General features: G+C 54.1%; 1 protein-coding gene and 1 long non-coding RNA gene across 3 annotated transcripts in view; one reads left to right on the forward strand and one right to left on the reverse strand.

Annotated features, from left to right (window-relative positions):
• Window positions 1–25,470, forward strand: part of LOC127059034 (dnaJ homolog subfamily B member 2-like) — a 108,695-nt gene that overhangs the window by 75,083 nt on the left and 8,142 nt on the right. Inside the window, exon 1 of one of the 2 annotated variants that reach the window (XM_050969670.1) lies at window positions 23,043–23,248. The exons of the other annotated variant lie outside the window; for it this stretch is intronic. Coding sequence (XP_050825627.1) covers window positions 23,195–23,248 — 54 coding nt within the window. The 5' untranslated portion in view covers window positions 23,043–23,194. Of the gene's footprint in view, window positions 1–23,042; window positions 23,249–25,470 lie in introns of those variants that run through there. 2 annotated transcript variants of the gene reach the window in all.
• Window positions 19,935–24,783, reverse strand: LOC127030036 (uncharacterized). The gene is made up of 2 exons (XR_007768275.1): window positions 24,419–24,783; window positions 19,935–20,245 (listed from the first exon to the last, which is right to left on the reverse strand). It is a non-coding gene; the product is annotated as an uncharacterized LOC127030036 (long non-coding RNA).

Genomic DNA, 25,470 nt, shown 5'->3' on the forward strand with positions numbered 1-25,470 from the left:
TTCAGGGACCTGGCTGGTCTAGGACATGGCCCCTTCGCTCTTGGGTGCTGTAACCTGACAAGTGGTAATGGGTGGAGATCACAAGCATCCGCTGAAGAAAGAAGCATGCTACAGCTGAGGGGGTGCCATAGATGGAAGACCCGTAACCACAGCTGGGGAGCATGCTGCTCAGACCACTCAGGGGGCAGCTAGCAGAGAGAGGAAGGTGGTGAATCTGCTGCTCCACAGAGCCCGACGTTCTACTAGGGGCAGAGAGGCTAAAAAAGCATGAGAAGGAGTAACTTCCTTCTCCTCAATGCCACCCTTAAAGTTGGCGTGGGGGAGGGGGATTAGGCTAATATCCCTGAGGACCACAGCCCAGACTGCTGTTGGGCTGAGGCTGGAGAGTGCAGCCTCATAAATGCAGAACCTTGACATCACAATCAGCCTGAGCTTCCCATTGGCTGCAGTAGCTGTTCATCAGCAGTGGAGGAATGTGATGGGCTGCTGATGAGCTCTTGCCCCACCCTCCTTCCCCCAGCCAGCAGCAGGCACTGCAGGTGTGAAGTGAAGGAGGAGCTATTGGATGCTGAGACCATGGTGCAGCTGGGGCCGTCTCTCCTGCAGCGATAAGGTACGGCCAAAGCTGTATTAGTGGGGCAGAGCTCCGGGAGCTGGGGCACATGCAGAGCCGCCCCACAGAGAGACCCTTGCTTAGAGCAAGCAGAAGGACACTCATGGATAGGTTCCTTTGTCTATCACAGGTGCACACGCTGCTCAAGCAATACAGCTGAACTAGGGCCCCTCTGCTTGTGGGGCCCTGTGATGGTGCTGCCTGTGGGGGCCAGCTGAGGTCACTCAATCAGGGTGAACTGCAAACCAAACGGGGCAAACAAACCCCAGAAGCTGGTGGTTATTCCAATACTTAGATTTATCAACCAGCACAAAACAGCTTCTGTAGTACCTCACTGATTACTTAGAAGTCCAAACAGCACAATTCCCTTAAAGTGCCCAGCCTCAGGCCTCCGTCCAGACACACCTGTCAGATATGATGATGATGCCTGAAGATCGATCTTCATCATATAAAAGAAAAGGTTCTTCCAATCCCAAAGGATCAGCCACACACCCAGGTCCAATTATAACTTAGATCTTACCCAAAATACGCTCTATAGCCAATTCTTATTAACTAAGCTAAAATTTATTAAAAAAGAAGAGAGTTGGTTAAAAGATCTATATACATACAGGCTTGAATTCAATTCTTGAGGTTCAGATACACGGCAGAGATGAGTTTGTAGTTGCCAAAAGTCCTTTCAGAAATAGTCCACAGGTTACAGTCCAATGTCCTTATTCAGAGTGACTCCAGTCAGTGACTGGGAATCTCAATCCTTATGGCTCAAGGTTTCCCCTTCTTGAAACCCAAAGCAGATCTGAGATGAACTAGGATTGTGTCCCAGGGTTCTTATATATTTCTAGCAGCCTTTAGCCTGAGAAAACAATAGGCTTAATTCTTCTTCCAAACATCCTGGCAATTAGCACAGAGTAATTTATCCATTAAACAGTTTAGATACAGGTTACCACAACCTTCAGAGAGACACAGACAATATGATGATACTTGAGGGAAATAGTAAGTGTTAATATTCCTTTTCTGATCTTTGAATTAAAGCTATAGCAATAGACAAGACTTGTTTGCTGACATCACAAGACCTGAGCAAACATCTACCCCTAACAATGCAGACTTGCATTCCAAAGCTTTATTCATTTAGATATCTTCCTAACCAGTCCTTAAGGTTCACCCATGGGTCAGGTCAGTCGGTGAGATGAGTTAGTTAACTCTGGCCCTGTCATCTTTCAATGAGTTATTATATTATACTCATAATGTCACAGGCCCTCAGGGGAGCTCAGTGCTCAGCAGCAGCCCTGCAATAGCTCCAGGGCTGAGAAGGGGATTGTTGTAGCAGTGTAGATGGAACATATGGGCTAAAGGCGTTAACATTACCCAGTCACTGTCCACCATCGAGTAAGGTGCAGGGTTTCTATGCAGAGACCTCAGCCTGCTCAGTACCATGAGCAACACACCCCTAAAGATCCCTTGAGCCTTTTATTAAAGATCCAGAAAAACCAGCATTTCAAATGTTAAAATTAAAGCCTTATTTTACACCCTCCCTCTTTCCCCATAGCTGGGGAGAGGTGGTAGGAGGAATGTCAAACATGGAGGCCTGTCTTTTAGATGGTACCAAAGACGGCAATAACTCTTCTTTGGGCAGGAGAAGCTCACTGAGATGAGCATCAGCTGGGGCTGCTGTTAAAATCTGATTTGGTTTCCTAGAAGGCAACACACACATAAGAGGGAAGGGAAATGAACAGCAGAGATAGATCATACAGCTTCTGTGTCTGGCTGTGATGGTCACTTGCAACCTCACTGCTGGGGGAAAAGAAAAAACCCACAAAAATTAGGTTAGTTAAAAGGTACAGCACCTAAAGTAAAATCCTTGCAAGCTGCATGGAAAATTTTGTAAAGAGACCATAAAAGAGGCTCAACTTCAATGTATCCCCCACATTAAAAATCATAGTAAGAGAACCAAAAAACGAGCCACTGTGGCTAAACAGTCAAAGAAGCAGTGAGAGGCAAAAAGGCCTCCTTTAAAGAGTGGAAGTTAAATCCTAATGAGGAAAATAGAAAAGAGCATAAACCCTGGCAAATGAAGTGTGAGAAGATAATCAGGAAGGCCAAGAAAGAATTTGAAGAACAGCTGGCCGAAGACTCAAAAAGTAACAGCAAAAAACATTTTAAGTACATCTGATGCAGGAAACTGCTAAACAATAAGTGGGGCTGCTGGACAATCATTCAATGACTGTGAGATCATTGCAGAGAAACTAAATGAATACTCTGCACTGGTCTTTGCGGTTGAGGATGTGAGGGAAATTCCTCAGATTCCTAAAAAGAACGGCTCAAGTTTGGGCACTGTCCTAGACTGAGGTGTCATTAGAGGGGGTTTTGGAACAAATTGATAAACTAAACAGCAATAAGTCACCAGGACCAGATGGTATCACCCAAGAGTTCTGAAGGAACTCAAATGTGAAATTGCAGGACTGCTAGCTGTTGTCTGTAACTTGTTTACATCAGCTTCTGTAGCAAATGCTTGGAGAATAAAAGCAGCTCCAGAGGTGAGCAGTTATTGGCCGGTAAGCCTGACTTCTGTACTGGGCAAACTGGTTGAAACTATAGTAAAGAACAAAATTGTCCGAAACATAAATGAATAGAGTGTTGGGGAATCATCAACGTGGTTTTTGTAAAGGGAAATCATGCCTCACAAATCTACTAGAATTCTTTGAGTGGGGTCAACAATCATGTGGACAAGGGGGATCCAGTGGAAACAAAGGGTAGGAATAAATGAAAAGTTTTCAATGGAGAGAGGTAAATAGTGGTGTCCCCCAGGGGTTTGTACTGGGACCGGTCCTATACCACATAGTCAAACAATCTGGAAAAAGGAACAAACAGTGAGGTGGCAAAGTTTGCAGATGCTGCAAAACTACTCAAGATAGTTAAATCCCATTGTAATGGGTTGGGACTCACCACCTGGTGTCTCCCGCTAGTGACTCTGGGAATTAGCTCTGTCCAGTGGAGGGCCCCCTCCTGGTGGTGTCCCAGTCCATCGTTTCGCCCTCAGTTGCTGTCTCTGGACCAGTGTTGCTCTTCAAGTGGCGTCCTCTTCAAGGCCACTGCCCTCCGGCAGTGCCCCTTAGTACATCTGCACCCCCTTCTGAGGGTTGGGGGGGGTGATAAGCAGTCCTACACCTCAGCCACCATGTCCAACCACACCTTCTGAGTCTAGTCCCTCTTGTCAGGGATCTGGCATAGTCTATAACGGGCCACTCCCTACAGCCAATGGCTGGGAGTACTGCAAAGGGGGGACCCAGGCCTGCCCTCTACTCTGGGTCCCAGCCCAGGGACCCTCTGGCAGCAGCCTTGCTGTCCTTGTCTCCCCTTGGCTGTCTGCTTCCCTGGGCTGCTTCCCTTGTGGCCCCTTGCACCCGCTAGGCCCTTCCCTTCAGGGCCTGCAGCCTGGCGGCTATGGGGTCAAGCTCCCTAGCCTCCCCGAGCCTGGCCAGCACTGTACTGTCCGCAGTGCTAGTCTCCCACCCTTGGAGACTGACCACCCCCTCTCAAAGGCCTGGGACAGACTGACCGCTCCCTTCCTGGGCAGCCTTTTTATAGGGCTGAGACTGGCCCTGACTGGCTCACCATAAGCCCTTCTTTAATTGGCTCCCTGTCTGCAGGCACCCTGACCTGCCACAGCCCACACTCACAGGAAGTGGGGCAGTCGCCCCACTACACCTAGGCAGACTGAAGAGCTACAAACGTAGCTCACAGAACTGGGTGACTGGGCAACAAAATGGCAGATGAAATTCCATGTTGATAAATGCAAAGTGATGCACACTGGAAAACAATCCCAACTCTACATATACAATGATGGGTCTAAATGAGCTGTTACCACTCCAGAAAGATCTTGGAGTCAGTGTGGATAGTTCTCTGAAAACATCCACTCAATGTGCAGTGGTGTCAAGAAAGCGAACAGAATGTTGGGAATAAGAAATAGAAGATATACCAATCTCCTAGAACTGGAAGGGACCTTGCAAGGTCATTGAGGCCAGCCCCCTTCCTTCACTAGCAGGACCAAGTACTGATTTTTGCCCCAGATCCCTAGGTGGCCCCCTCAAGGATTGAACTCACAACCCTAGGTTTAGCAGGCCAATGCTCAAACCACTGAGCTATCCCTCTCCCCAAATCATTGAGGAAGGGGTAGATAAGACAAAAAATATCATATTGCTTCTATATAAATCCATGGTACACCCACATCTTGAATACTACATACAGATGTGGTCACCCCATCTCAAAAAAGATATATTAGAATTGGAAAAAGCTTAAAAAAAAGGGCAACCAAAATGATTAAGGGTGTGGAACGGCTGCTATATGAGGAGAGATTGATAAGACTGGGACTTTTCAGACTAAGGGGAGATATGACAGAGGTCTATAAAAGCATGACTGGTGTGGAGAAAGTAAATAAGAAAGTGTTATTTACTCCTTTTCATAACACAAGAACTAGGGGTCACCAAATGAAATTAAGAAGCAGCAAGTTTAAAACAAACAAGAGGCAGTACAACACAGTCAACCTGTGGAACTCCTTGCCAGGGGATGTTGTGAAGGCCAAGACTATAACAGGGTTCAAAAAGAACTAGATAAATTCATGGAGGATCGATCCATCAGTGGCTATTAGCCAGGATGGGCAGGGATGGTGTCCCTAGCCTGTGTTTGCCAGGGAATGGCCAACAGGGGATGGATCACTTTGTGATTCCCTGTTCTGTTCATTCCTTCTGGGGCACCTGCCATTGGCCACTGTCAGAAGACAGGACACTAGGCTGGATGGCCCCTTGGTCTGACCCAGTCTGGCCATTCTTATGACAACTTTGGGGCAGTGTGTCTGCATCCACAACAGTCACTGCCACTTTCCCTGGCCTCCCTCCACAACTGGGCCCGGGACCTCCCAGCTCTGGGCCCAAAGCCACCTGCCTCCTCATCCAGCTCCCTCCTTCAGGCTGGCATCCTTAATGCTGCTTGCAGGAGGGGTCAGTAGCCACTGATACATTGGTGCAAATTGGCATTAGCTGTACCAATGCCTAAACAGAGTGGTCATATGACTACAGTACTGTAACCCCATCAGTCCTTGTCCCCAGCCCTCAGCACCCCCATCCTTTGGGCAGGATCCACAGCTGCCTGCATCCCCAGTAAGGCACTGGTCATAGACTCACCATAGTAGAGCACCTCCTTGTGGTGAGAGCCAGCATCACAGTCCCTCTGCCTCTTCCTCCCAGCTCTGCAGTGATTTCCCCTCCAGGGTATGCTGACACTGCAGCTGGGGGAGTGCATCCCAGCCCAGGCAGACACTAGCAGCCTAGCCAGGGGCAGCACAAGCTAGCTGTCTGCATACATGCCAGGGTGTCCATGTCACTTTGTCCACAGTGGATTGCCCCAGGACACTGCTGTTTTTAGCATGCTAGCTCAGGCTGGGAAACCCAGGCCCAGCTGCAGTGCAGATCTGCCCTCAGAGTCCTGCCCCATCTGAGGTGACAACATCCCAACACCAAGGAATGAAAACACTTCCTCCCTTCCTGGGCTCAGCCCTCCAACCCTCTCCTGGGCTCCACAAACTTCCTCCTCACTCTGTTACCCAGCGCAGCCCTGCCCTGCCCTCCACAGCTCTCTCCCCAGCACCTCCCAAGCCACTGACACTTTGGGCTTCTCTCCCACAGCCTTTTCTCCTGCTTCAGGATTCTCCTTCTCCCTGCAGAGACAGTCCTAGTATGCAGCCACTTTCCCAAACACCCCTTTGGGTTCCTATCCCAGAGAGAACTAGGACTCCCCACCCCCATAGCCCTCAGTCCTTCCTTTATAGGAACCAGTCAGGCTGGTTCTCCCCAGCTGGATCAAACCCATAATTAAGGGCTAATTGGACTTTCCCTTTAACCCTCTCACTGCCAGCATGGCTGGGGTTTATGTTGCAGTGTCTAGGACACTGTGGTTTGCTCTAACATACTATAATAATGCTGCAGGGGGATGAGAACAGTGCAGAGGGGCGGGCTGGGGCGTATCAGTGAGAGATGCCATTTGGGGGCTGCACAGAGTGGCAGGGGGGTGAGAGAATCGGGGTGGATTTCTGATCAGTGGTTGCGTTGAGGTCAGAACCTGTGTGAGCTGGACAGATGGACCATGCAGGCTCTGTTTGGATGGTAATCGGTGCAGGTAAGAGAGGCCAGAGGGATCTGACCGAGGTTGTCTGCTCAAAGTGAGGTATGGGCTGCAGCTGGACTGAGTGAGGGGTGCCTCCCTCTGGGACCTGCAGGCTGGCCGCTCTCCTCAATGCCGTTCACTGCCTTTCCCCCCTAGAGTCCCTGCTGGCCTCGGCACAGGACCCACACCCGCCATGGTGGAGTACTATGAAGCCCTGGGCATTCCCCGCAGTGCCTCCTCTGACGACATAAAAAAGGCGTAAGTCACGCTCCCTTGGAGCAGCCGCAGCCCCATCCCTAGGCATCCCGATGGCACCATCCCTCTGGGCATGCCAGCACTGTCCCCCAGGGGCTCTGGACACGGGCCATCTAGCGATCTCTGTGGCCCACAAAGGAAGAAGGCAGCGCTGAGTCCCCACCGTCATGTAACAGGACTATGGACAAACGCTCTTCGCTGCAGGGACCATGCTGCCTTCTCAGGAAAGGGAGCCATTCTTGGCCTGTGCTCTGCAGGGCTCAAACTAGATGGTCCCAATGGGCCTTGGAATCTAGGAATGGATGCTGAGGTGGCTGCAGGGCCAGGAGGGCAGTGGAGGTGGAGAAGGGCTGTCTGCCAGGAGCTAGCCTGTGGTGTGAGCTGGGGCATGTGCAGGGTGGTGGCCGGGAGCTGGCTTCCCATAGTACCCTGTGCTGTGCATAGGTATCCCGTTCGGGGCTGCCCTTTACCCACTGAGTTGTGATAGAGACCGGGGGGCGATGGGAGGGCAAAGGTGACCAGACCTACTGTAGTTGGAGTTACCCTAGGATCCCTGCCTTTGACCCCAAGCCTGCTGCTCCTGAAATCAAGGTTTGCAGCAGGGCTGTGGTTCCACCTAGCCACCATTTGCTCACAGCCACGCTGGGCCCTAAGATCCCACCATTACCGCGGCCTGGCGGTTGTAGAAAGCCACATGGGGGGAGGTGAGGGGACCGACACACATTTAAAGCAAGAGGACCCTCCTTCCTGGGTAGATCCTGCCATGGTGTCCAGCACAAACCATCCCTGGTCCCTGCTGGAATGCCATAGCATGGCAAAGTTATTGTCATTCCTTAAAGCAGAAGTTCTCAAACTGGGGGGCTGTTTTCTGGGGTTGTGTGAGAAGCTTTAGAGAAAAAACGAAGCCCCTTACTGTGCACATTTTGCCCACAGCAATTAACAAGTGTCTACTTAAATCACAAAGAAATCACACAGTTTTTGCAGATTGCTCGGGGTATAATGTGTTCATACAGTTGTACGTTCCATGTCACCCTTACTTCTGTGCTGCTGCTGGCAGCAGTGCTGCCTTCAGAGCTGGGTGCCTGGCCAGCAGTCGCCGCTCTCCCGCCACTCAACTCTGAAGGCAGCACAGAAATAAGGGTGGCAATACCACAACTTCCCTACAATTATGTTGCGACCCCTTTTGAGTCGGGACCCCCGGGTTGAGAAAAGCTGCTCACTTTGGCGGATCTCTGGTTAAGCTTGCATAGCATTATATGTATGTTAATCTGTTTGCTACGAGGCGGTGTGCACGTTTAATTGTAAGCATGGACCACAAGCACAGTTTTACTTGTGCTGTTACTACAATGGATCGTTGGCTCATTCGTGCAACAAAAAATAACAAAACAAAAAATCCAACTCCGGTGAAAAATAAAGCAGCGAAAACAGATCCAAGTGAAGCTCTGCCGTGGTGGAGATATTGAGAAGCAAGCCACACAAATAGTGAAGTGTGCTACAGATAAGGCTGTGACACGTGTAGTCTGTTGGGGGGAGTGGCCCCTCCCCCTTCGGGTCTGTGGGCGGCCAATCCACCCCACCACTTCTCCGGGAGTTGCCTGGCATGGAGAATCAGCGGGGCCATGGGAGACGTTAGCACGGGTCTGTGATCAGGGCTGAAGGACAAATGGTTACGGAGGCCCAGCCCCTGGGTGGGGCGGGGCAGTAGAGAGTTTGAGGGCTCAGGCCTGCACTCAGGCTGGGCAGCAAACAGTCGGGCCTCTGTGACGATGCAGTTCTGGCAGGACCCAACTGAGAGTGCCAATTCAGGACCAATTGCTTAAACAGGGCAGTTACAGCCCAAGGCTGGGGTTTTTCCACCTCTGAGGCAAACCAAACCAGCCAGACAAAGAGGACTTCGATTTTATCCCACTGGCTAACCACAAGTCACACAAGCAATTTCCTTAGACACTCCAGTCTCCCAGTATCACCACCAGTCCCACTCGTCCTGGGGATGAATGGTTATGAAAACCAACACCTCGGTAAAAGAAAACGGTTCTCTCGATCCCAAAGGATCAAGCCCTAGACCCAGGTCAATATACACATCAGATCTTACCCACAAATCACGCTGTTGCCAATCCTTTAGAATTTAAAATCTAAAGATTTATTCATAAAGGGAAAAAGGTAGAGAGGAGAGCTAGAATTGGTTAAATGGAATCAATTCCATACAGTGATGGCAAAGTTCTTAGTTCAGGCTTGTAGCAGTGATGGAGTAAACTGCAGGTTCAAATCAAGTCTCTGGAAAACATCCCCCGCTGAGATGGGTCAACAGTCCTTTGTTCAGAGCTTCAGTTTGTAGCAAAGTCCCTCCAGAGGTAAGAAGCAGGATTGAAGACAAGATGGAGATGAGGCATCAGCCTTCTATAGGCTTTACAGCAAAATGGAGTCTGGAGTCATATGGGCAAGTCCCTGCACTTTGCTGAGTTACAAGGCGTATCTGCCTTCTCTCCATGGGTCAATTGTGTAGCTGATGGTCCTTAATGGGCCATCAAGCAGGCTAGGCAGAGCTAACACCAACTTGTCTGGGATGTTTCCCAGAAACATAGCACAAATTTGAAATACAGAGTATAGATCCAATACTCATAACTTCAACTACAAAATGACATGCATACAGACAGCATAATCATAACCAGCAACCCATAACCTGGTCTTAGACACCTTATATGATCCCCTTTACATAAGATTTGGTGCCTTTACAGGACCTTGGTTGCAACCATGTTCTATATGGTCCCAGATTATATCAATAACGTCACAGCCTCCTAGCTCTGGTGGAGGGCCTACAAGAACAGGCGTCTTGCCTAAGTGAGGGGGAGGCTGCCACTCACGGCTTGGAGTGGCAGTGGGGACGCAGGGCCACCCACTCCACTGCATCCCGGCCCAGGGCCCTAGCAGTGGCAGAGCGGTCTGCTACTGGGTCAGCAGGGTCCTGACCGCAACATGCTGACAGCGTTGCAGCCAGACCGGGGTTGGCTACCCCGGGCCATTTCCCAGCTCTCCCTCCGGGCATATCTGTCTTGGGAGAGGGTCATCCTGGTCACCAGGGAAGACGGCCTCTGTCAGTGCTTGCAGCTCCTCCGGGCTCGGGTCTGTAAACAGCCCTGGTCAGTCCTCAGCTTCCTTGGGGTCTGCAGCAGCCTCCCAGCTCGGGAGCTCGCAGGAGGCCTCTCACTCCTCTGGAAGCTGCCTCCCAACTGAGTTCTCCAGCCCAGCTTTTATACTTCCTGCCCCGCCCACTGACTTCTGGCAGGTGGGGTGAGCAACATGTGGCTTCGCCCACCAGGGCTCGGTGAGGGTGTTTTGGGGCACGCTGGTCCCCCCAAAAACCTTCCCTGGGGACCCCAAGACCCAAATCCCTTGAGTCTCACAACAAAGGGAAATAAACCTTTTCCCTTCCCCCCCCTCCAGGTGCTCCTGGAGAGATACACAGAAGCAACCTCCGTGAATCTAAGCAGAGGGAGTCCACCCTCTCTAATTCCAGTCCTGGAAACACAAGCACTTCCCTCTTCACCCAGAGGGAATGCAAAATCAGGCTAGTAAATCTAACACACCCAGATTTCCCCCCTGACTTCTTCCTCCCACCAATTCCCTGGTGAGCACAGACTCAATTCCCTGGAGTTCCTTCACTAAAGAAAAACTCCAACAGGTCTTTAAAAAAAGCTTTATATAAAAAAAAAAGAAAAATACATACAAATGGTCTCTCTGTATTAAGGTAACAAATACAGGGTCAATTGCTTAACAAAAATATGAATAAACAGCCTTATTCAAAAAGAATACAATTTAAAGCACTCCAGCAACTATAGACATGTAAATACAAAACAAAAACCCAACTTTGTACTTACAACTTGGAAACATAAGATTAGAAAGCAGGACACAGAAAAATCCTCCTCATAGCTGAGAGAGATTCAGGCAGACAGAAGAACCAAGAACAAAGGACTCACCCACAAAAAACCCTCCACCCAGAGTTGAAAAAATCCCGTTTTCTGATTGGTCCTCCAGTCAGGTGCTTCAGGTTACTTTTTTTTTCAGGTGAAAGAGACATTAATCCTTAGCTATCTGTTTATGACAGGGGCCCCTGCCCCTCCGGGTCTGTGAGTGGCCAATTCGCCCCACTACCCATGGCATAAAGTCAAGTGGAGGAAATACCAAGAGGAATACACATAATACGGCTTCACTTACTTGTTGATTGGAAATGTGGCGCACCCACAGTGTGTCCTATGCTCAGAAGGGTTTGCACAAGAGAGCTTAAAACCCGTAAAGCTGCAGAAGCATCTGCAGCCCAAACACGCCACGCACGCCAATAAGCCAGCAGCGTATTTCCCACAGAAAGAATGAGACCTTGAAGGTCAATGGGATGTTATGAACAAACAAACAACAACCACTGCAAAAGCACTAACAGCTTCCTACAGTTTCCTACCTACCGGCTAAATGTAACAACCCCCTCCCCCCCAGTGGGTGAAACACCATCCTCCAACTGCAGTAGCAATGTGTTGCATTGTGCACGGTGACAAATTTGCAACTCCACTTCAAGCCATTCAGTTGTCCAATGATACAGTTGCATGTCACACTGATGATATTGCCAAAGACATAAAGGTTCAGCTGATTGAATGGTTTAAACATAGCCCCAAAGAGCCTTACAACTCGATGATTCTCCAGACATCGCTAATCCAGCTCAGCTGCTTGTGTACGTCAGTTGCAAGAAGATTTATTTTGCAATTCTCTTCATGGAAAGACAATGGGACAAGCAATATTTTGCAATCTTGACAACTTTATCCATGAAAAAAGACTGGAGTGGTTATGCTCAGTTGGTGTATGTACAGATGGGGCCAGTGTTGTGGAGGGAAAAGCTGGAGTGAAAGCAAAAGTTCTGGGAGTGGTGCCGCATGTTGTTTTCACACGTGTACGCACAAGGAGGCTCTGGCTTTCAAGACACTCAAAACCAGAACTTGATTGTGTCCTGCTAACTGCAATAAAAATAGTCTCAAGTTGCAGTGGGGGAGGTCTAGGTTGGATATTAGGAAACACTATTTCCCTAGGAGGGTGGTGAAGCACTGGAATGGGTTACCTAGGGAGATAGTGGAATCTCCTTCCTTAGAGGTTTTTAAGGTCAGGCTTGACAAAGCCCTGGCTGGGATGATTTAATTGGGGATTGGTCCTGCTTCGAGCAGGAGGTGGGACTAGATCCCTCCTGAGGTCCCTTCCAACCCTGATATTCTATGATGCTAATGGGGGTGCAATCAAAGAAGTTTGAGAACCGCTGCCTTAAAGGGTGCTTGTGCCCCTCCTGGCACTTCGGGGAAAACCCCATGACCACCATCAAAGGGCAACTTGTCCAATAAACCCCAGGGCAGGAAACATGCCCAGAGCAGGGAGTTATAGCCAGGAGATGCTGCTGCTCCTGAGCCAGGAAGTGCCCCATGCAGGCTGCAGCCTGGGCCCAGAGTCTGTCATTGCCTGGGGATGGAATTGCATTCATCCATGGTAATAACTAGGGTTGCCAGGCGTCCAGTTTTCGACTGAAATGCCCAGTTAATAAGGGATCCTGGTGTCTCTGATTGGCACTGCTGATTGGGCTGCTAAAAGTCCGGTTGGTGGTGCAGCTCCCTGCCTGCCTTGGTTCCATGCAGCTCCTGGAAGCAGTGGCATGTCCCTGTGGCCGCTAGGTGCAGGGGTGGCCAGGGAGGCTTTGTGCACTGCCCCAGCCCTGAGCGCCGGCTCTGCAGCTCCCATTGGCTGGGAACAGTGGCCAATGGCAGCTGCGGGGGCAATGCCCGCGGGCGTGGGAAGCACACAGAGCCCCCTGGCCGCCCCTACACCTAGGAACTGGATATGTCAGCCGCTTCTGGGAGCTGCCTGAAGTAAGCGCTGCTCAACCAGAGCCTGCACTCCGAATCCCCTACCCCAGCCCTGAGCCCCATCCCACACACAAACTCCCTCCCAGAGCTCGCACCCCAACCCTGTGCCCCAGTCCGGAGTCCCCTCCCACAGGCCCCACCCTGGAGCCTGCACCCCCAGGCGGAGTCCTCACCTCCTCCCACATCCCAGCCCTGCCCCAGCCCAGTGAAAGTGGTTGAGGGTGGGGGAGAGCGAGCAACTGAGGGAGGCGGATGGTGTGAGCAGGAGGCGAGGCCTCAGGGAAGAGGCAGGGAAGAGGCGGGGCCTCGGGGCAGGGGTGGGGCAAGGGTGTTCAGTTTTGTGTGATTACAAAATTGGCAACTCTAGCAGTAATCACCGAGCAGGGAAGGGGGAGCTACTCTGGATCCCGTGAGGGGTCACAGCTGGAAGACAGGCTCCCATGTCCAATGTAGCAGAGGTGACGTCCATGGAGTTGATCTGGACGCACGAATCAGACTGGTCAAGCCCTGACCGGAGACGTGGGACAGCCTAAGGGACTGGGATGCTGCTGTGCTTGCCGGGGCATCTCCAAAGCCCAACCTGGCTCTCTAGGAAGATCCAGCCCTGCTTCCTGGTGAAGCAGAGCTTTGGGGAATGAGGGGACAAGGGGATGATTCGACTGGGCGCAGTCCCTGGTGACAGGCACACTCAGGGATCGCTGCTTACTGCTGTTTCCCTTGACACTGTGCAGGTACAGGAGGGCGGCGCTGAAATGGCACCCGGATAAGAACCCGGAGAACAAGGAACACGCTGAGCGGAAGTTCAAAGAGATCGCGGAGGCCTATGAAGTGCTGTCGGACAGTAAGGGGCCGGCGTCTCCCGTCCCTCTGGGCTTGGTGTGGGTCCTGGCAGTGGGGGCCGGCGTCTCCTGTCCCTCTGGGCTTGGTGTGGGTCCTGGCAGTGGGGGCCGGCGTCTCCTGTCCCTCTGGGCTTGGTGTGGGTCTTGGCAGTGGGGGCCGGCGTCTCCCGTCCCTCCGGGCTCAGTGTGGGTCCCGGCAGTGGGGGCCGGCGTCTCCCGTCCCTCCAGGCTCAGTGTGGGTTCTGGCAGTGGGGGCCGGCGTCTCCCGTCCCTCCGGGCTCAGGGTGGGTTCTGGCAGTGGGGGCCGGCATCTCCCACCCCTCCGGGCTCAGGGTGGGTTCTGGCAGTGGGGGCCGGCGTCTCCCACCCCTCCAGGCTCAGTGTGGGTTCTGGCAGTGGGGGCCGGCGTCTCCTGTCCCTCCAGGCTCAGGGTGGGTCCCAGCAGTGGGGGCCGGCGTCTCCCGTCCCTCCAGGCTCAGGGTGGGTCCCAGCAGTGGGGGCCGGCGTCTCCCATCCCTCCGGGCTCGGTGTGGGTCCCAGCAGTGGGGGCCGGCGTCTCCCGTCCCTCCGGGCTCGGTGTGGGTCCCAGCAATGGGGGCACACTCCCTGCACAGGGTGGGGTGGCCATGGGTCAGAGCAGGCTCTCAGGTCCTCTTGCTGTGCTTGGAAGAGGGGTTTGCTCTCTTAGCTGCCTGCTGGGTTGCTCCCAGTGGGACGAGTGTTACACTCACAGGTTCAGTGTGCCGCTGTCCGCTCACCAGCCACCCCAGTCGCTGGCTGCCAGGTACTTCCCAGCCTGCAGGGCCTGGGAGAGTCTAGTCACCAGTTCTAGCTGTGGGTCTATGGGGCACTGTCAATAACCTATTCCCAGATTTGGACCTTAGCGTCCAAAATATGGGGGTTAGCATGAAAACCTCCAAGCTTAGTTACCAGCTTGGACCTGGTACTCTGCCACCACCCAAAAAATTAGAGTGTTTTGGGGCACTCTGGTCCCCCCAAACCTTCCCTGGGGACCCCAAGACCCAAATCCCTTGAGTCTCACAACAAAGGGAAATAAACCTTTTCCCTTCCCCCCCGCTCCAGGTGTTCCTGGAGAGAGACACCGAAGTAAGCTTTGTGAATCTAAACAGAGGGATTTCACTCTCCCCGTTCCCAGCCTTGGAAAACAGAAGTACCAAGAGTCAATCTCTCTTCCCCCCTCACCCAGAGGGAATGCAAAGTCAGGCTAGTAAATCTAACACACACAGATTTCCCCCTGACTTCTTCCTCCCACCAATTCCCTGGTGAGCACAGACTCAATTCCCTGGAGTTCCCCACTAAAGAAAAACTCCAACAGGTCTTAAAAAGAAAGAAAAATACATACAAATGGTCTCTCTGTATTAAGGTGACAAATACAGGGTCAATTGCTTAAAAGAATATTGAATAAATAGCCTTATTCAAAAAGAATACAATTTAAAGCACTCCAGGAACTATAGACATGTAAATACAAAGAAAACAATAGAAACCTTACTGTCTTACTATATTTGTACTCACAACTTGGAAACAGAAGATTAGAAAGCAGGAAACAGAAATCCCCTCATAGCTGAAAGAGCATACAGGCAGACAGAAGAACCAAGAACAAAAGACTCCCACACAAACTTCCCTCCACCCAGAGTTAAAAAAATCCTGTTTCCTGATTGGTCCTCTGGTCAGGTGCTTCAGGTTACTTTTTTTTCAGGTGAAAGAGACATTAACCCTTAGCTATCTGTTTATGACAGGCACACTTCAGGGCCCAGACCCCTCGCCTGGCTTCTTCCCACCACTGTCCAGCTGTCCTAGACCTCAGAACCCGTGTCTGGGCCCCCCAGTGCTCACCCACCCTCCCGCCGAGCTCCATGGGCTGCGGGCACTCGGGCCGTCCCATTCAGCCTCTTTGGGGACAACGTGGCAGGAAAGCAAAGAACCCAGGTAGCGCAGGTGACTTTCCTAACCCCAGTGACCTCAGCCTTAAAGCCTTCGAGAGTCACAGTTCCTTGAAAACTACAAAAGCTGCGAGACACCCGCTGCCCTGGGCTGAGCTAATATGATGTGCATCAGCGTTTCCGGCTGGACAGCGTCCCCCCTCTCCCCTCTCTCTCCAAGCCCTTTGCTGCTGGCGTGAACCCCCTGCACGGAGCCGGACCCTGCAGCCACAACGGGCCCGGGGCTCTGCACCATGTGCTCAGGCTGAGAAGTTCCAACTCCACCAGGTGCCTGCATCGAAAGGCCATTGTCCTGGGGGGTTCGGCCAGGTCCCCCTATAAATGCTGCACAACGTGGCTGTAGTGTGGACACTTGCTACCGTCACAGAAGGGGGTTTCTCATTGCTGTGTAAATCCACCTCCATCCGCCGAGGGGCAGGAGCTGGCTCAATGGAATCATTCTGCCGTTGACCTAGCAGTGTCTACGCTGGGGCTGAGACTCGCTGGGCCGACCCAGGCTGTGGGTGTGGACCAGTCAGTCAGAGTCGATGGCAGCTCGACGGCTGTCTGAGATGGTCCTTCAGCAAGGTGTCCGCTGCCTGGCCCCGGTGGGGCAGCTGCCTGGAATGAAGCACAATGGGCTGCCCTGGGCCGGCCAATCTCCTGAGGCCACGCTGCCCATGTTTCAACACAGGCACTAAACAGAGACTCCATAATCTACCGTCGCCCGCTGCTCCAGCTGGGCTCTAGGGCGTCTCCTGAGCCCGTTCGTGGCTCTCCCTCTGCCTTCGCCTCTCCTGCGTAGCTGCCGCCTCTAGGACGTGGTGGCAAGGTGCCGTTTGCCAGGCTGGGATGGTGGAAGGGAAGCCTGCTGGAGCAATACCTCCTGCCTCCTCTCTGCTCCTGGCACAAGGGTCCCATGCAGGAATCCTTCAGTGTGTCAGCACCCCTGTCTGGCTCCTGTGGTGCCCCAATCCCATGCCGAGCCTGGAGCCCTGTGATGACCCATGAGGTGCAGGACTGCTCCCCTCGGAACATACTCATGTGTAATGCCCCAAAGGTGGGGGCTCCCACCCCTCACCCTGGGGACAGTCCCAGAGCCCAGCGCCTCCCTCAGACAGAGCTCCTTCTGGACGGATAGTCGGCCTCCATCTTCTCCCCTTGTTCCTCCTCTTCACAGCCCTGGCACACCCTGAATCCCTGTCCCTTCCCAGCAGCCGCACCCTCTCCAGAGCTGCCAGCTTTGGGCAAGTCCCTGGTTAGTTGTCTTTGGGCTGTGCTAGGATGAAGCCCCGTTAACCCTTCTTCAGAAGCCCTGGGCTCGTCTCCGCTGAAAACTGAGGTCGGCATGTGAAAAATCCACCTCCCGGAGAGACGTCACTGCCGAGCTCATCCCCCGGGTAGCCAGCACTAGGCCAAAGGAAGGTCTTGCTGCCGCCTCCGGGGCGATGGGTAGTGACGGCGATGGAAGACCCCCTCACACCCCGTGTCTGCGCTGACGTGGGACAGATGTGCCGCTGGAGCGGTTTAAGTGCAGACAGAGCCCAGTCCCCGAATGGTTCCTATTGCGCAACTTTGAGACCCCTGGGGATTGTCCTGGATCTCGCCAAAGCAGCCTGGGCGGCAGTCGCCATGTTCAGTCCAGGAGGTGGTCTCCAAAGCACAGGAACACTGGCATCATTTGGCTGTTTGGCGATTTCATTCCCCGGCAGAGATCAGGACATTTAACTGCCCACATGCACCGAGCACTGGGACCAGGACGCTGGTCTCGTTCTCCTCCAGTCCTGCGGTGTGGCAGCGTGTACCTGTGGGTGCTTTCCCTTGTGTTGGTCATGCCTGTGTGTGCTGCCATCTTCCCTCAGCATCACCAGCCTCTCTGCTCCACAGCCAAGCCTTGTCCCTGGCTGGCACCTGGTACCACCCAAACTCTCCAGCCTTTTGCTCGCCGAACAACCTGTCAGCTCCCTCTGCTGCTGCCCTGGGTGCTGCCTGGGGCGCTCGCCGGCTCCCTCTGCTGCTGCCCTGGGTGCTGCCTGGTGCACTCACCAGGTCCCCCCTCCTCTGCCCTGGGTGCTGCCTGGGGCGCTCACCAGGTCCCCCCTCCTCTGCCCTGGGTGCTGCCTGGGGCGCTCACCAGGTCCCTCCTCCGCCGCCCTGGGTGCTGCCCGGCGCACTCGCCAGCTCTATCCGCCGCCGCCCTGGGTGCTGCCTGGGGCGCTCATCGGCTCCCTCCGCTGCCCTGGGTGCTGCCCGGCGTGCTCATCGGCTCTCTCCACCGCCGCCCTGGGTGCTGCCCGGCGCACTCGCCATCTCCCTCCTCCGCCGCCCTGGGTGCTGCCCGGCGTGCTCACCGGCTCCCTCCACCGCTGCTCTGGGTGCTGCCCGGTGTGCTCATCGGCTCCCTCCACCGCTGCTCTGGGTGCTGCCCGGTGTGCTGGCTGGCTCTCTCCACCACCGCCCTGGGTGCTGCCCGGCGCGCTCGCTGGCTCCCTCTGCTGCTGCCCTGGGTGCTGCCCGGCGCGCTCGCCATCTCCCTCCTCCGCCGCCCTGGGTGCTGCCCGGCGTGCTCACCGGCTCCCTCCACCGCTGCTCTGGGTGCTGCCCGGTGTGCTCATCGGCTCCCTCCACCGCTGCTCTGGGTGCTGCCCGGTGTGCTGGCTGGCTCTCTCCACCACCGCCCTGGGTGCTGCCCGGCGCGCTCGCTGGCTCCCTCTGCTGCTGCCCTGGGTGCTGCCCGGCGCGCTCGCCAGCTCCCTCCTCCGCCGCCCTGGGTGCTGCCCGGCGCGCTCGCCGGCTCCCTCCGCGGCCGTCCTGGGTGCTGCCCGGCACGCTCACCGGCTCCCTCTGCTGCCCTGGGTGCTGCCTGGGGCGCTCGCCGGCTCCCTCCTCCGCCGCCCTGGGTGCTGCCCGGCGTGCTCACCGGCTGCCTCCACCTCTGCTCTGGGTGCTGCCCGGTGTGCTGGCTGGCTCCCTCTGCTGCTGCCCTGGGTGCTGCCTGGGGCGCTCGCCAGCTCTCTCCGCCGCCGCCCTGGGTGCTGCCTGGGGCGCTCGCCGTCTCCCTCCTCCGCCGCTCTGGGTGCTGCCCGGCGCGCTCGCCGTCTCCCTCCTCCGCTGCCTGGGTGCTGCCTGGGGCACTCGCCGGCTCCCTCTGCCGCCCTGGGTGCTGCCCGGGGCGCTCGCCGGCTCCCTCTGCTGCCCTGGGTGCTGCCCAGGGCGCTCGCCGGCTCCCTCTGCTGCCCTGGGTGCTGCCCGGGGCGCTCGCCAGCTCCCTCCGCTGCCGCCCTGAGTGCTGCCTGGGGCGCTCGCCGGCTCCCTCCGCTGCCGCTCTGGGTGCTGCTCGGGGCGCTCGCCGGCTCACAGGCCTGCATGTCTCCGTTGACACCAAGGCTGCCTCGCTCCCCCAAGCCGCAGACTCCGGGGTCACACAGGTCAGAGGAGCAGGCCCTCCCCGGGTGAAGTCGAGAACTGATCACTGCTTCTGCAGCCCCCTGGGGATCCTCTGGAAACCTGCTCTCCCTTACTAGATGGCCAGGGAGCCTGGCATAGGCCAGCCTGTGGCAATCCCATGTCTGTTCCTCCGGCTGCTTCCCCATTTGCAGGCAGGCCCCCTCTGGCTCAGTACTGGGGTGGGGGTCAGCCTGGTGAAAGGGCCACTGTGTCTGCAACCAGACCCAGACTCAGCTGAAGATGGGCTGGGTGACCTCTTGCTCCTTCTCCCTTCCAGAGAGCAAGCGCGACCTCTACGACTGCTACGGCAAGGACGGGCTCACAGGGGCAGGTGAGTGACCCACCGGGGGAAGTGGCCTTTCCCAAGAACCGGTCTGGATGCACACCCTGGCCCAGGGGACCTCCTTCCCAGCTGGGCGTGAAGCACCCTTGGTGCCCTGTGTAACAATGCTGGCTTTGGTGGGACCGAACTGAGAGTATCAATTCAGGACAAATTGCTTAGAGCAGGGCAGTTACAGCCCAAGGCTGGGGGTCCTTCACTACTGAGGCAAACCAAACCAGCCAAACAGAGAGGACTTTGGTCTCACCCCAATGGCTAACCACAAGTCACACAAGCAATTTCCTTAGACACTCCAGTTTCCCAGTATCCCCACCAGTGCCACTCGTTATAGGGATGAATGATTATGAAAACCAACACCCCAGTAAAAGAAAAGGCTCTCCTGATCCCAAAGGACCAAGCCCCAGACCCAGGTCAATAGACAAGTCAGATCTTACTCACAAATCACTGTGTTGCCAATCCTTTAGAATCTAAAGGTTTATTCATAAAAGGAAAAAGATCTAGATGAGAGCTGGAATTGGTTAAATGGAATCAATTCCATACAGTGATGGCAAAGTTCTTGGTTCAGGCTTCTAGCAGTAATAGAATAAACTGCAGGTTCAAATCAAGTCTCTGGAACATCCCCTTCCGGGGTGGGTCATTCAGTCCTTTGTTCGGAGCTTGTTTGTAGCAAAGTCCCTTCAGAGGCAAGAAGCAGGATTGAAGTCCAGGTGGAGATGAGGCAGCTTCCTTTTATAGTCTCTTCCAGGTGCTAGGACACTTCTTTGTTCTTACTGTGGAAAATCACAGCAACAAGATGGAGTTTGGAGTCACATGGGCAAGTCGCATGTCCCTGCATGACTCAGTTCTGTACAGGCCATCACCATTGTTTACATGTTAGTTTGAATGTTCCCAGGAAAGCTCAGATGTGGACTGGTGTCTCCCAAAGTTTATAGTCCGTTAAATGTTTCCTGATTGGGCATTTACTGAGAATAGTCTTGTCTCAAGAAGCTGACCAAATGCTTCGCTGAGGCTACTTAGAATCAAAACATACACCTCTACCCCAATATAACACTGTCCTCGGGAGCCAAAAAATCTTACCATGTTATAGGTGAAACCGCGTTATATCGAACTTGCTTTGATCTGCTGGAGCGCGCAGCCCCCCACCCCCTGAGCACTGCTTTACCGCGTTATATCCGAATCTGTGTTATATCGGGTCATGTTATATCAGAGTAGATACAGGTGTATTAAGCTACAAGTAGATAGCCAATATTCATAACTTCAGCTACAAAATGATACACACATACAGAGAGCGTAATCATGATCAGCAGATCATAACCTTTCCACAGACACCTCACTTGACAACCTTTGTACCTTATTTGCTGCAAATATATAACAGTGGTTGCCACAATGATCTATACGGTCACAGGTTATGTCAGTAACATCACACCCTGCCCCAGCCATTCCACCGAAAAGGTCTCCCGAGGTACGGCATGGTCCTATGACCATTTTAGTGGGACACACCCAGAAAATCTGAGCTCTCCCTTATCTGGTGCGACTTTAGAGGAGTCACCTAATTCCTCCTGGAGCTGGGCCCAGCCCCACCAGCCTCCTCAGAGACACTGGTGCTCAGAGAGAGGAGTGTGGGGGCGGGTGGCTCCAAACTCCCTGGGGGATTCTCCCCAAGGGCCTTAAGGGCTGGGCTGACCCTAACTATGGTCAGGGAAGCTCTCTCAACCAGAGATCCCCATGGGAACCGCCTCACCGAAGGATCCCATGCATTGCATCCTGAGATCCATAGTGTCCAGAGGCCACAGTGCTGCGTGAAGGTCTTTCCTTTGTTGCCTGATTTAGGGTGTTAATAATATTAATTTGGATACTGTGGGTTCTAGGCTCGCCAATTTGTTTGATCAGAAGATAAAAGTTCTTGTCCCGAATCGGGATCTACAGAATTTACAAAAGACCCTCGGGGGTGTGCCAGGAAGCTCACACTGAGACAGATAGAGCCGTAGAGACTTTTTATTAAAATCAATGAAATAGTAATTAAATGGTAAAATAATCAGAGTTACAAAGTTACAATTGCATTACTGCTGTTCAAAAGATACATATGGTAATACAGTATTGTGTGCTACAAAGCTCCGGTTAATATACTCACGCCCTTTCTTGATAACCTGGTGGAGAAAGACACAGGGCCTCGCCTCTGGTGGCTCAGGTTTCTCAATTCTTGAGTGAGAGGTGCAGAGCTTAGAAGAAACTGGAGCTAAGAGCTATCGGAGCGAACTTACAGTTTACTTAACTAACTTAAACTTAAAACTTAATATACAAAACTAAAAAGTTTAGAGAAACCAAGCTTAGCGTAGTCCCCTTGGAACTTAAAGTTTGAAAAGAAAATGAGTACGGCCTTCTCGTAGTTAGTAGTCGTTGAGGATAGATAGATAGATAGAGGTGCGTGTGGGGATAGATAGACAGATTCTAGCGAGACGGGTCACCTCTTTTATAGGGCACAAGTGCCGGAAATCCTTCCTCCTCTGCCCAACTTTCATTTCTCATCCACAGAAATGTCAGGGTACACTCACCCCATAGACTAGTGAGCTTGTGCTTATTGATGACATGGACATACAAGTTTATTTTGGTTCTTTAGTCATTTCAGTTCTTTCCTTGTGGTGCACCTGTTAAGTCTGTGGGTACAAAACTGAAAACAAAAACTCAACCCTATCCTATTCTTCCATTGTCTTTTTGTCTAGATAAAAGGTCTTAGACCAGGAGTGGGCAAACTTTTTGGCCCGAGGGTCACATCAGGGTTTCAAAACTGGAGGGCAGGGTAGGGAAGGCTGGCCCCCGCCCCCTATCTGCCCCCTCACTGCCCCCCTCAGAACCCCTGACCCATCCACCCCCCCTGCTCCTCATTCCCTGACTGCCCCGTCCCAGGACCCCTTGCCCCTAGCAGTTCCCTCTGGGACCCCATCCCCTATCCAACTCCCCTGCTCCCTGACTACCCTGACCCCTATCCACACTCTTGCCCCCTGACAGGTCCCCTGGGACTCCTACGCCTATCCACCCTCCCTGCTCCCTGTCCCCTGACTGCCCCCCTGGGACCCCTGCTCCCTTCCCCCTTACCATGCCAGAGCCAGCCACGCTGCTGCGCTGCCCGGCAGGAGTGGCGGGCCAGAGTGCTGGCGGCGCAGAGAGGTGAGGCTGCGTGGGGGGGGACAGCAGGGGAGGGGCAAGCCGTGAGCTCAGGGGCCAGGCAGGATGGTCCCGCGGGCCAGATGTGGCCCGTAGGCCATAGTTTGCCCACCTCTGTCTTAGACATATGCATGGGTGACTTACTATTTAGGTAAAAGGTCTCAATATGTAGGTCAACTTTGCGATGTGGGTGAGAGGCCCCAGATACAGATATACTAACCTTCCCTTAGCTTAACATACAGGGTTTGGCCTGTAGGTCCCTCACATTACAGCCAAACTTATTTTCAACATAAATCTATAAACCTATTACAGTAAATCAAACACTTAAGCGATAAGAAAGGGTCTCTATATGCAAGCAAGCAGGTTAATCCTTTAGGCTACACCTTCTGGCTACAGAGCTCTGGGGATCCCAGCCTTGCCCATCCCCAGTGACCTCCTGTTCTCCTTCCTTGGGAAGGCAGGTTTGTAATGGCCAGCGTCTGCTTTTTCCCCAGGGACCGGGGATCCCCGGGGTGGTGCCGGAGCTCCGGGCTTCACCTTCACCTTCCGCGGCGCAGATGAGGTCTTCAGAGAGTTCTTTGGGGGACGAGATCCTTTCGCTGACTTCTTTGGTGAGCATTAGCCCAGTCTGGCATCCTCCTGAGGTGAGGTTGGCCAAGCCGTCCCCACGACCCATCTGCTGCCCTGGGGGAGTGAGCCGGGGCCTGACCCCTGCCTGTGCAGGTCCAGTCAGCTGCAATACAGCCAGGTCTGTGAGCACGGCTGGAGCAGCAAGAGGGGGCGCTCATCCCTTCACCCCGATGGGATCTCGCCTTGGGCCGGCCCCGAGCGTCATGCCCCCTTGGGCGAGCCGGGGGTGACTGGACTCTCCACAGAAATGGATGTGACACTCTCCCACCCTGAGATTTCACCCTGCCAATGCTCCCGGTGACTCATGGCTTCGGTCCAGCACCAAACCAGGCAGAAAGGCCTGGCTCAGGAACTCTCCCACCCCTCGGTGCTGAGGGTCTGTGGCAGAGCCCCCCAGAGACCATTGCTGTCGGTCATTGGCGAGATCGGGCTCTGGTACAGAGAGACAGGAGACAGGGCTTATGCTCCACTGCAGAGCCCCGGACCCCGGGCACTGCTCAGGCTGGGGCTCGTACGTTCCCTGTAGCCCCAGTGGGATGCTTGCAGCCTCTGATCGCCCCCAAAGCCCCACACAAACATTCAGCACTTCTCCTTGTTTCACCCCTTCCCAGTGTGGTCCCTCAGCCCGTCCCCCCTCCGAGCCGATGCTCTTTCCTCCTTGTGCAGATCACATTAGAAGCGCCTCTGGGCAGGGCGCTTGCTTTGTTCCTGTCTGTGCTGTTCTGTACGTCATCCTAGATAAATGCCACCACGCTGGGAAGAAATTAGCCAGCAAATCATTGTGAGCTGAGAGATTTCAGGCAGCCAGATCCTGCCCCCTCCTCAACACCCCCCCCCACCCTGGAGACATCACAGAATCATAGAATATCAGGGTTGGAAGGGACCTCAGGAGGTATCTAGTCCAACCCCCTGCTCAAAGCAGGACAAATTCCCAACTAAATCAATCCATGGCCATCTCCTTCCCCTGCCCCATTCCCTTCTCAGGAGCAGGCCCCTTCTCCCCACCCCAAGCCAGCAGTAACGCCTCTCGGCACTCCCCGAACCTGCCCCTCAGCCACGTCCCAGAGACGCAGACAAACACGGCTTTGGCATCCAGTTCTCAGCCCACGCCTTGTGCCCAGAGTCCTCCTGGAGCAGGCTCAGCTTCGTACCCGCTCCTGCCCTCAGAACGTCCATGGAATAACCTCGCCAAGGGCTCCAGGACGTAACCCAGGGTTCCTGTGCAGCGTCAGAGCCATTCGCAGCCTTGTGCGTGTGGGCTGTGCCAGGCAGGGCTGCTTTACCCTCTCTCTCAGCCAGTGTCAGTATCAGCCCCTGGCCCACAGTGCAGGGTGTGTCTCCATCTGCCTTACCAGTCCCTCTTGCTGAGGGCTATCTCTGGGCTGCAGGCCCCCACTGGCACACCGCGTGGCTGCAAGCCAGCCCTGGACGGTACAGACCAGAGAGCTGCAGGACAAGCGGGGCTTGGAGTTGAGCAGGGAGGGCTCTGACAGACCCAGCTCCCAGCTGGCTTAGATTCTGGGGGGCAGGGGAGAAGAGCCCAGCTCCCCTGTGAATTAGCACCAGACAGAAGATCTGATGGTCCTGGAGACCAGAATGGACCTTAGTTTTCATGCCATCAGTGACTCTGAACAGCCCCTCGAGTGGCTGGAAGAGAAGTACCTACATGGGACCAAGAGCTGCGCTATCATAGGGTGACCGGACAGCAGTGTGAAGAATCAGGACAGGGGGTAATTGGTGCCTATATAAGGAAAAGCCCCAAATATTGGAACTGTCCCTATAAAATCGGGACATCTGGTCACCCTGGCAATCAGAGGCCGCTGTGGTCCTGCCCACGGAGGCAGAGGGAGATCCCCTGGCTGGAGGTGAAGCGAGCCAGATTCAGACTAGCAAGGAAGCTGCAAACCGTGCAAGGAATTAGCCCTGGGCCCAGCTCACCCAGGGGCCTGGCTCAGTGTCTTCAATCCAGTAGACGCTGTAACCCGTGAGGAGCGGTGGGTGGGACACAGGCATCTCTGGGCTATGCAGGGGGTTGGGCGACGGTCCCTTCTGGCCTTGCAATCCCAGAATGAAATGACCCCCTGCACCAGCCTGCTTCGCGCACCCCATTGCTGGGAGGAGGAGCAGCGAGTGCTGTCACCTCCCGGCCCTGCCTGGCTCATGCCCTGCTGCAAGGTGATGTTAGTGCTGATACAGCGCCCCA

The sequence above is a fragment of the Gopherus flavomarginatus genome, chromosome 10, assembly GCF_025201925.1.
Source record: "Gopherus flavomarginatus isolate rGopFla2 chromosome 10, rGopFla2.mat.asm, whole genome shotgun sequence".
Lineage (NCBI taxonomy): Eukaryota > Metazoa > Chordata > Testudines > Testudinidae > Gopherus > Gopherus flavomarginatus.